This window comes from Citrus sinensis, chromosome 6, assembly GCF_022201045.2.
Source record: "Citrus sinensis cultivar Valencia sweet orange chromosome 6, DVS_A1.0, whole genome shotgun sequence".
In the NCBI taxonomy this organism is placed as follows: Eukaryota; Viridiplantae; Streptophyta; class Magnoliopsida; order Sapindales; family Rutaceae; genus Citrus; species Citrus sinensis.
Genome location: NC_068561.1, coordinates 6,815,947 through 6,828,004, shown reverse-complemented (window position 1 = coordinate 6,828,004; position 12,058 = coordinate 6,815,947). Strand labels below are relative to the sequence as shown.

Genomic DNA, 12,058 nt, shown 5'->3' with positions numbered 1-12,058 from the left:
ATATGTTGTTATCTACGAGTTAGTACTAGTTTTCTTAATTCTGCCTGTTGTGTAACAAGAAAAGAAGGTGGCTAATTAAATTTATCAGGTCTGTTAGAGGGAGCCTGAACTTCCAAAACTACAAGTAGTTTTTACTTTCAAATCAGAGTCTATCTCTGAATTATTATTCCATAACTTAAATAATGAAGAACACAATTATCCTTGCAAAACTCTAGGCACGTGCCAACAAATTAGCTAACTAAACAATGTGGACTCTAATTTTCAACAAGTGGCAAGACTTATTCAAAGAATAAAAGAAACAAATAAAATAAATAAACTGGAACAAAATATTGGACATGTAACAACTTTCCACCCTCAAATTGCAACCTTGTCCTGAGAGCTAAGATCAGAGAATTGATTTTTGATGAGTGATGAAGTTACGTTGTTGGAATATTTCGTAGTGGCCCACGTGCCACACTATTGAATTAGTAATAATTTAAGATTTAAATAATAAAATAAATAATTGGACAAAATCTTATTGGTCAATTGGAAAAACCTAACTGCCCATTGTGATGGAAAACGGGAATAAGAGTTTTATTGAAATTGGTTCTCTCTCCACCCATATACATACACCTACACACACACACACACACACGTCATGTTAATTTTTTCTCCATCAAGAAAGTGAATCACTCTAAAGGAGTCGAGAGAGAAATCAATTTTTTTAATCTTTAATTCTTTGCAATGAGATTTGATCAACAAAATTGCTATGGATCAAGGTATGTTTCCTCTCAATTATGATGATGTTAAAATTATGATATTTTATGATCTTAGGGATTAAAGTTTATGCAAATTAGGCTTCATTTGCTTTATAAGAGTTGTAAAAATTCCCAACAATTGGTTTCAAAGCATGGTTTAAGAATTCATGATTTTCGATTAAGATCTATAATAAGCTTCTCTTAATTTTCACTTGTCCTTATGGGTATATGCAATTTAGATTTTATTCCACATATACATAACATATAAAGAAAATTACTGCATAGAAATTTTTGTATATATTCATGTTTTAAAAAAATTGAATTTTTTTAAAATTTGAATTTCAAATTCTCCATTAGGAAAATTTGAATTTTTTCCAAGATGTTTTTGAATGTTGGAGGCACAATAGATAAAGGTGAAATTCGAGTTCTCTTGGATTTTTTCATAAGACGCCCTAAGGTTATTTGGTTTATGTTTTTAACCAAAGTTTAGAATTTTGTTGCATTTAAGTCCATAGAATTGGCAACAGCCATCAAGTTGAATTTTAGGAGTAATTGAATTTGAAATTTCAGTTTAGTCCCTGATATTTTATTTTATTAAATTATAGATATGATTGATTGGGTTTATTATAATAAAGCCACTGACTTTATGTGCATCAAGCCTTAAAAGTTTTGTTCTCATATTTTTGAATGCTTCCACTCATTAATTAATAATCCCTGAAATTTCTTAATATTCCAATTTTAATGTTTGAAATTTCAGTTGATGTCTATGGTTTTATTTATTTTATTGAGGAAACTACTTTGTTATAAATGTTCAATTTAACACTCATATTATGATAATTTGTTAGTCATCAAAGTGACCAAATTAGAAAGCCAAATTAGAAAGTTTTCATAGATGTCAAATTTCAAGTACTAATAATTATTGTGATGCTTATTATTTAATGACATGATGATTTTGATGTATAAGTATATTGAAATACATAGATTATAAAATATTTAGGAATCATCCAAAGGTTGATTAATTAATTTTAACCTACGATCATGATTGTGGATAATTAGTATGCTTGATTAGATATGTTTAGTTTATCTATATCCAAAGATAGCAGGTAAAACATTTAAGACATTTTTTCATATATCTTAATTGTATAAATATTTTGAATAAGGTCTACTTAATCATATTATATGTATTTTATGTGATCATCATATGGATTCCAAAAAGACAAATATAAGTTATCTTATGAATAAATAAATTGAGTTCGTAGTTGATGAGTAGAGTTGAGTGCTCTATTTATGTTTAGACTGTAGTCAATTTATTGAATGATTTGTCTTTATTATATATGAATTTACTGATATTGTTTAACTACATTAAACTGGATTACATATGGGATCTAATTAACCTTAAAATGATTGTCACCCTTATTAAATCTCATAGACATTGATTTTAAACTAAAAACAAAGTACTAGTACCTTGTAAATAGCTTGTAAACAATTTCTTTTTGTTCATAACTACATAATATAACAAGTACACACACTGACACATATATATAGTTGCTAATGGAAGTGAGGTAAGTTCATAGGGAAAGTTGAACATTTACAGTGCAACATGGTAAATTTTACCATATTTACAGTAGTTCATTCATTAAAAGACAATATAAATAGGCCAAAGACATTATAAATAAGGGATTTTTTCTTGGGGTACAGGTGGCATCTATTGACTTGGTTTTAAGGAAAATTGAAACCAAACTAAGAAGTAGATTGGGCAAAAATATTAAACCCAAAGTTCAAATTAAACCCAACTTAAGTTGATTTGGCAAAGTGACAATGACAAACTTTCTTTTAAAGTAAAATTAATACAGCACAACAAAATATCAAACATAGAAAATCATAATATTAATACAATATAATGAATTTACTAAATCCAATCTACATAAAACAATATATTGCACTACAATGCAATATATGCTGACAAATGCACCATTTGTTATTCTCTCATTTGTCTATCTATTGTTTATTTACTGTTTAAGTTCTTTGTATATAGATGCACTTTAGTGTTAGGATAAATTAGTAATTATAAAAGTATGGACGAGTATAAAGAGTTATGGCCTTTTTGTTTCAAAATGTAAGGAACTGAGTTGACATGAACCCATAATTTTATTATAAAATCTTTAAATTCATTAAAAATTTTATTACAAAATCCTCCTTAATCAAAATCACTCTTAATTATAAGGACAACAAATAAGTCTTACGAACAAAACAACTTCAAGAATAAATATGATGAATATCCAAATAACTCTTTAGTTTTCGGTTTAATTACTAATGGGAAAACTCACTATTTCAAACATAGTTTGGTTTCTAGTTCTTTTAGAAACATGTCGGGAGCTTTTCTCTTAAAATACAAGAATTTATTTTGTTTTATTTTATTTTACTTTTTTCAAGTAAATAAGTTTATCAAGTTTGGATCAAATCTCAACTATTGGAAGTTCTTAGTTTTTTATTTACATACAATGGCAATGAAGCTTTTTCCAAACTACGAACATCATATAGAGAAAAAACAAATAATTTATTATGATTTTTTTAATCTCTATATTTTAATAATGAAAGTCGAATGAGAGAATGAGTAGTGGTCAAATATTGCGGATTCGGAAAAAAATTGTAAATGTTGAAGAAAAATATAAGGTGAAGACTAATGTGTGATCAAGGCTGTATTTGGGATATTTAGAGGTGTAATGAGTAAAAGAATGATTTTTGAATTTTCATAATGGCTATAATGAGTAAATGATTTAAAGGGTAGTTTAATGGGATAAAATAGTTCTACCAAATTTTAAATAGTACTTTAATTTATTATGTATATAAAAAAATAAGAAATAATGATTCCTCTATGATGGTATAATTTTTTTATCGTATCAATAATATTTTAATTGTGTTCCATTATATTTAATCAATGGTATACAATACTTGTATTAAAGAAAAATAAATAATTTAAAAATAACTGTAAAAAATAAATAATTTAAAAATAATTGTAACTAGTTTGTTAATGGTTTAAGGGGATAGAGAATTTTTGTAAAACAATTGTGACTACTCTTAAAGTTCGAGAACAATTTTGCTTGAATAGCATATTGTATTTAAAAGTCACTTTTCAATCCTACTTTAAATTTGTAATGTGATAATCTTTTTTAAATAAATGTTTCAAAATCTATTACTATTAAGTATAAGATATAATATTAGTAGGTTATCTAACACAAATCAAATAAATAAGTTGCAATTATAAAATTATATATGATATAACACTAATAAATAACACAACTAGAGATGGCCAATGGGCCGGATGGCACGTGCCACGGCACGTGTCCGTACAGCACGTTACGACACAAGCACATTTCGGTGGGGCACGCGGCATGAGACGGCACACACGTGGGCAGTACCCAACTTATAATTTTAGGCACATAGGCCTTAAAAGTATAGCACGATTAGAGATGAGTTAAGCACAGCACGATAAAAAAGTCCGCAATAAGCACGTTTTATTTTTTAATGAAAGTAAACTATGATTTTACAAATAACTTGAAATTGAATTTTTTAAATTCATTTAATTCTTAGTTAAAAAAATTATAATTGATTTATATTTATAATTTATTAAATAAATAATTGATATCATGATTTTATAAATATGCATTACTATTATTGTGAATTATAATTTATGACTCTATATAAGTCCAAGTTAACAATTAAGTTAACCCATAAGAAATTTTTATTATTATTATTGTTGTTAAGTATTAAAAAACTTCTAATACTATAAGGTCAAACTTAATAATTAATATTATATTTTCTAACTATTATTAGTTTATTATTATTAAATATAAACTTGAGTTTTGAATTTTCGATTTTAGTAAATTTGAATAAAGGCATATGTTGAGTGTTAGAAAATGCATATTTATAAAGGAGAAAATCGTCATTTTACACTTCAAGTTTTACTAACACCCTTACTTTTATGTATTTAACATTCTTGTCATTTAATTATAGGGTTATTTTTAGGGACCTCCCCTGAGGTTTAGTGTATTTACAGTCAGATAGAAAGTATCTACGTAATTACAAGCACCTCCCCTGCCGTTAGTATCCAGTTAGTTTGACTGTTAGTCGACCGTTAAATTTACAAAAGTACCCTCCTCCTCAAAATAATAAGTTATCTTTTATACTGGTTCTCCATTTTTATTGAAATTTTCTCTCACTTTCTCTCGCTTTTTCTGACCTCCAAACAAAAATATTTTTTAATCATTCATCAGTAAACAATAGGATAACAAGTAGCAAAGCAAGCAAAACTTTAAAATTGCATCAAATACAAAATGATCCACACAGCTCCATCCATAACCTTATTCAAATCCCGAATGGTCTTCAATTAACTGAAACCAATCTGTTTCTTTCCTCCAACTTTCCCACCAGCCAAACACACACTCCTAAGAAATTTAAACCTAACATCCTAGTACAGATCAATCTCAGTTACAATTACACAAGCACCGGCTTGCTTCAAAGTAGCAGGTCAACCATTGCCAACATCACCATAACCGCAAACAACAGCAACCTTTCCGGCAATCATAACATCAATAGCTCTCATCAAACCATCTGGGAGCAAGTGGCGGCATCCATACAAGTCATCAAATTGTTTCCCCCATTGCATTATCAAACATTAGTATTTAATTTCTTCCAATATTTCAAACATGTAATGAATTGATGGTATGAAATAAAATAAAATAAATTTGAGATCTGAAGCAAATTAAAGTAAATTACCTTGCTATTGGTGACAGAGTCATTGACATTGATGGCAGGGAACAAGAGGGTTCCATTTTCTTGCATCTGGTACAACCAATCTGAAACTCGGCATTGTCGGTGGAGGCCGAGTCGGGTAGCTTCCGGGTCTTCTCGTAGATCTCCTCAGCTTTGACTCTCTCGTGGATCAACAACGTGGCGTACCACCGTCGTCAATGATGAGATCTGGGCCGCCGCCGCGACCCCAGTCCAGAGCTTTCTTCGTGCACCACCAGCACTCCTAGTGGGTCTCGCCCTTCCAAACGAAGACAGAGGCAGAGTTACATGCGATGGCGGCGGCCACGTGGTCTTGGGTTGAGAAGATATTGCAGGACCACCAGCGGACTTCGGCGTTGAAATGGGCTTCAAGAACAGAGGGGAAGAGGATAGTTAATTTAGTGGAGGATCGTTCTTTTTGGAGCACAGCCAGGATGGTCCTAAAGGCAACTATACCCCTTGTGCATGTTATGTGTTTGATCAATGGGGCTGATAAACCACAAGTGGGTTACATCTATGAAACCATGGATCAAGCAAATGAGACAATTAAAGAGGAATTTAAGAACAAGAAAGCCCAATATTGGCCAATTTGGGAAATTATTGATGAGATCTGGGACAATCATCTCCATAGCTCTCTTCATGCTGCTGGTTATTACCTAAACCCAGAGCTGTGAGGCGATGATGTTGGCTCCTTTGAAGGGCTGTGATTAAGCCGAATCAACAAAATCATCTCACTTTTGATTTTTTTTTTAATTTTAAATATATTTTTACACATTTGCCCTTAAATACTAATGCCATACATATTTGAATACTAACGTCAGGGGAGGTCCTTGTAATTACATGCATACTTTTTATCTGACTGTAAATACACTAAACCTCAGGAGAGGTACCTAAAAATAACCCTTTAATTATATGTGTTGTATTATAATTAAGTATTTTATGTATTTTAGGGGCATCATAGTTATTTTACAATGAACGAGAGATTAGATGGCAAAACGGACATCACTTTTGAACTCAGGACGGTCGAAACCTTAGGAGGAGTATTAAAGGAAAAATGGTATTGTTCACATGTACGGTACTATTCACATGTACGGTACTGTCTACGTTACTGTCCACGGCATTGTTCACATAGACGGATCGATGATGTGACATTGACCGATGATGTGGCATTGACTGATAAGGTGTCACGATCCTATTGGATAAAAATTCTTATGCACTATTGATCGATGACGTGGCAACATATCAGTGGACCAAAAATCTCGCGTACGGTACATGCATTACACAGGATTATTTTCAACCAAACCGCGTCACTGTTCAATCCGGGTCAAACCGTGTTACTGTTCACCCACGTGGTCAAACCGCGTACTGTTGACTGATGACGTGGTGCAATCCTGAGCGTCCAAACTGTTTTTAATCTGATGACCACAATTTACTCAATGTATCTATAAAAAGTGGGCCTCCCCCCCTTTAATTTGATATCTCTGAATCCATTTTTGGACTCCATTTTCGGTAATTCCTTTTTCATCTTGTATTTTCTATATATTTTAATAAATTCCTATTTTGCCCCTAGTTTAATTATGAGTAGCTAATTTTCTTTCAAACTTGGGTTGAATGTGAAGTCTCAACATGTGTCATGGGCGTTATTTGGTAAATTTATTTTCTCTTCCCCTCTAGTTTTTGTGGATATTTTGACTTCTCATCGACAAATAATAATAATCTTGTCTAGATACCGCCTTGGTTTCACCGGCTCTCTAGTACAAGGTTATTATTATTTGGCACAATAAGCTCTTAGCACCATATTAATTAGAGTGTGGTTCATGAGGTGTGGATTTCCCCCTCATGATTTAATTGGTATTAATAAGGAATATTTAGCCCATGGTGCATGTTGATACGGATCCAGATACCCAAGTATGTCATTTCAATAGATTTCTATTCAATTTATTCTCGCCATTTAAATTCCAATTTTAGGAAAATCTAAGTCATTTTCACCACAAATCCAACCACCATCATACAAAATTAATTCTACATATAATTGAAACACACCTCCTCGTGGGATCGACACTCATCACCATTAATCTATTCTACAATAGATTCATGCACTTACGAGTTCAATAAAATTTGCACAACAACATAAACCTAAAAAAAGTATATAGACTTGAAAAAAGTACGCCAACAACTTAGCATGAGCTCTTAAAAAATAAAAAATAAAAAATAAAAAAGCTTATTGGGCTTTTTTTCTTAGGCACGGCATGGCACGACCCACGGCACGGCACGTGTGGGCACAACACGAATGAGCATGGTACGTGTGCCGGGCCGGGCCTAAATTGCCTAAGCAAAAAAATTTAGGCATGGCAGTCGGGACGACACGAAACACATAGTGAGCACGGCACAACACGGGCATGAGCATGCATGGGCCTTTTTTTGGTGGCTGGCACGGCCCATTGGCCATCTCTAGACACAACTAAGTATGTATATTTAAGTGAATGTCATAATTCCATTAATAAACTCGTCGGTGAGATTGCTACACATGTTTTAGTAGAATTTAATATCGCATATTAAAATACTCATTATTTTGTATACTATTAATGACTATTTTATAATTGATCATGAAGTATATATTATTTTTAACACTCATTTAGCATACCTATTCCATGAATTAATTATTTATCGTGCAATAAATATTCTTAAATGATCGGAAATTTAAGTTTTGCAAGCCTATATATTTTCATTTTATTTTCAAATATCACTTTATTAATTTCATAAAGTTAAATTTAATATATATTCCTAATTAACCTTATTTATGAATCATGAAAGAGTATTTTATTAATATGCTTTGATTGTAATTATGAAATTTTATGTTATTAAGGTCATTACTTTTATTACAGTAATTAATAGTGACAATAAATAAAATATTACCTCTAATAATATTTATGTGGGAAAGAATAAGAAGAAATTTTTTTGTATATTTTTATATTCTTATTTACATGATAGGAAATTATTCAAGCCTTACAAAATTTAAGTTTCACAAGCTTGTTTTCATTTTATTTTCAAATATCACTTTGTTAATTTTATAAAAGTTAAATCTAACATATACTCCTAATTAGCTTTAGTTTATGAATTATGAAAGATTGTGTTATTGTTTTCCTTTACATTGTAATTATAAAATTTTATGTTACTAAGTCATTATTTCATTAATGGTGACAACAAATAAAATATTACGTCCAATCATATTTAATGGACAAAATAAAAAAAAATTCATTGTATGCGTTTATATTTTTGTTATAAAAACATGGTTCATGATATTTTAACTTAAAATTTTGATACAAAATTTGAGCTAATAATCTATCACAGTCTAACGGTTGATATTGAAAGTCAAAGCAATAATTTATAATATTATATCATTCACCATTGAATTGTATGAAATTAATAGTTTAATTTTGTGTTAAAAATTTAAATTAAAACATTTCTCATTATGTAATTATATAGACATATATATTTTTCAATAAAAATTGTCAAGTAAAATATTTCTCATTTGTTTTGGCTCATATAATTAAACATATATAAAAATTTTATTACAATACTTTCTATTATCATTGTTGTTTAACTATTAATGATTTTGTAATTAAATTCATACAATAAAAATTATTATAAGTCTTTATGTAATATCGTCATATAAAGTATTATTAAAATAACATTACTTGTTAATTACATTTATTTTAATGCTATTATATATATTTCTAATGCTAAATGTAAAAGTACAAAATGTAATATTGTAAAGTGATAGAATTAGTGGATAATAATTTTAATTCTAAAATTATTTGTATTTTTTTCATTTTTTTGTGACTTAAAATATTTATAAATTTATTGGATAAAAATAATTTAAAGTATGAAGAAATATCATAACTTACAAATTAATTGTTATATAATTAATTGTCCATTAAATTTAAATTAAGGGTAAAATTCTAATATTAAATCCAATGATGCCATTATTAAATTTGGAATTTTTATCTAACATAATATAAAATTTTCTTTAATTAAAAATTAAAAAACATTATATTTACTTACGACCTAACAATTATCTGTTATTATTTAAATAATTAATTTTTTATCCACTATATCAAATAAACAGTAGCAGAGATTAAAACATTAAAGCTCAAGAGTCTACAAAATCCTTACAGCATTATAGTGAAATCTAACAAAATAATTAAAAAAAAAAGTGTAATAAGAATAAAATAAAATGCGGAGACGGAGAATAAAATGATAAAAGTAAAACCCTACTAAAAAGCAGCACTGCACTTCAAATTGGACCTTTTTTTAAGTTTTCATTCTACTTTTCTCTGCAAAACACCGTTATAAAAAAGTTAATTAGGAGAAAAAATGGCGGTACCGCGCAACGGAATGATGGAGGAAGATGATAGCGAAGAAGATAACGCTCTCTTTGAAGAAGACGGCGTTAATATGGACCTCGAATCGGAAACTCCACCTCACCTCCGTGACCTCGCCGCCGCCGCTCAGCTCGGCGACGTTCATTCCCTCCGTCTCGCTCTAGGTTTGATTTGATTGTCCTACCAATTTGCTTCTTTTTTCAGAGTGCATCTACACCCCCTGGCCCCTGTGGTTTTATTAATTTTATGCTTTCTAATTACACTAATGAAAGTAGAACAATTTTAAAATAAAACATGTCATAATTGTATTTGTATCTGATTTTAGAATGTGTAGCAAACAAATATGAACGGGCATGTGATTAAGATTTGAGTGAAAAGATCTTTGAATACAGTGATTATTTGGACTAAAGTCTTAGGAAAGGCAATTTTAATTTTATTATTTTGTAATTATTATTCATTTGGTTTTTTATATTTTGTATAGATAACTTGAGTGGTAGTATTGATGAACCAGTAGAAGACAGGGACACTGCTCTCCATCTGACATGCCTCTATGGCTATCTGCCTTGTGTTCAGGTCAGCGAGCATTTAATTTTGATGAATTTATATTGTCTACTCTTTAATGTACAAACAGAGTTTTGATTTTTCTCTTGGATTATTTATTTTTATTTTTTTTCTGGTCTAGCTACTCTTGGAACGAGGGGCTAGTTTGGAGGCCAAGGATGAAGATGGAGCAATTCCTCTGCATGATGCTTGTGCTGGGGGTAGGCTATTAAGGACCTGTTTGGGGCAGCTGCGCTGCCACCGCACAGCTGCTCCCCAGGCCAATTTTAGGAGAATATTCCCCTAGAATTGGCCTGGGGAGCAGCTGCGCGGTGGCAGCGCAGCTGCCCCAAACGGGTCTTAAACATCATATCATTTCATTGCTCATGAGTCATGCCCGAGTTTTTTTTTCTTTTAATGGTTTAAGATTTGTAATACCATATTTGTTTATCTCTTTCCCTTTATCAATGATATCTGCAGGGTTTATTGAGATAGTTCAACTTCTAATTAATAGTGCTAGCGGCACTGAATGTGTAAAAAGGATGTTAGAAACTGTTGATGCTGAAGGTGATACTGTGAGTACTACTTGTCCCATTGGGGTTTCAATTGTTTCATTAGCTGATTAATACCTTAGTCAAATTAGAGGAAATTATGGTTTGCTCTGAATGTTACAATGAAATTTTCTTTGAACAATGTTTCCTGTACGATATAAGTGCTTAGCTGCATTTCCTCCTTCCTACCACCCAGGACTGTGATGACCAAAATGATTTAGTTAGGTGAAAGCAGCTGCGTTATTTTCCTTATTCACTGGAAACCTTACTTGTATTCTTATGATCTAACTTTCTATAATGCTTCTCCTACAGCCTCTTCATCATGCGGCAAGAGGTGAACACGTGGATGTCATAAGATTGTTGCTGGCTTCTGGTGCTTCTCCTACAAAGGCAAACCTCTATGGAAAGGTTAGTGTTCTAAATTATCATTTTGAATCCCCTCCATTCATTCAATTATCCTGTTTCTAATCAGTAGTGATTCAGCAGACCCCAAGTGAGTTACCCGAGCCAGACACCGAGGCTAGGAGAATTCTAGAAGTTGCTGCTAGTGGTCAGACCTGCCAGTAATCTCTATCGAAATAGCTGATATTATGTGAACTTTATTTCTGTTTTGACTGCTCTCGTTACTTTTTTTTTTTTTTTCATAGATAGGTATGTTTGGAATTCGATTAAAACTTTGTTATCTATTGATTTCAGAACCCTAAATGAGATAGGGGGCCATACATCTTGATTGAGTTAATATAGATGATACTCATTTTCTTTGCCATATTTGATGTATGCTTTCCACATTAAAATCAAGGGCATTTTGGATTTGCAAATTTTTGAGAAGTCTGAATGTCTTTGTATAGATCCGTCAAAAACTGTTAAAATTATAGTTGTCAATAGCATGCTGCAAATGCATTGCTCTTAACTAGGACAGGAATCCTCGACTTCACATTTTTAATTGGATTGACAATTCTCAACTAAGTTGAGAACTTTTATGTGTTGGTTATTGCAATGCTCTTACAGACATAAAATCTCTTCATATAATGGTAGTAGTAAAACTCTTTCAACA

The 12,058-nt window shown here is 30.9% G+C and overlaps 1 protein-coding gene and 1 pseudogene across 1 annotated transcript; one reads left to right on the top strand and one right to left on the bottom strand.

Annotated features, from left to right (window-relative positions):
- Positions 1-5,075: 5,075 nt before the first annotated feature.
- LOC112496292 (adenosylhomocysteinase 1-like) lies at positions 5,076-6,030 on the bottom strand (annotated as a pseudogene).
- Positions 6,031-9,741: 3,711 nt separating this feature from the next.
- Positions 9,742-11,770, top strand: LOC102630730 (uncharacterized). The gene is made up of 6 exons (XM_006493478.3): positions 9,742-10,077; positions 10,395-10,486; positions 10,596-10,674; positions 10,934-11,028; positions 11,317-11,412; positions 11,491-11,770. Exons 1-6 carry the CDS (start codon positions 9,906-9,908, stop codon positions 11,569-11,571), a joined length of 615 nt encoding a protein of 204 aa, XP_006493541.1. The 5' UTR covers positions 9,742-9,905; the 3' UTR covers positions 11,572-11,770.
- Positions 11,771-12,058: the final 288 nt, after the last annotated feature.

What these genes read in the sequence shown, in the direction of transcription:
- LOC102630730 (XM_006493478.3), top strand. Translation starts at nt 9,906, where the DNA reads ATGGCGGTACCGCGCAACGGAATGATGGAGGAAGATGATAGCGAAGAA. An exon ending in TTCCCTCCGTCTCGCTCTAG is followed by an intron (nt 10,078 to 10,394) that starts GTTTGATTTGAT and finishes TATTTTGTATAG; the next exon opens with ATAACTTGAGTGGTAGTATT. An exon ending in GCTATCTGCCTTGTGTTCAG is followed by an intron (nt 10,487 to 10,595) that starts GTCAGCGAGCAT and finishes TTTCTGGTCTAG; the next exon opens with CTACTCTTGGAACGAGGGGC.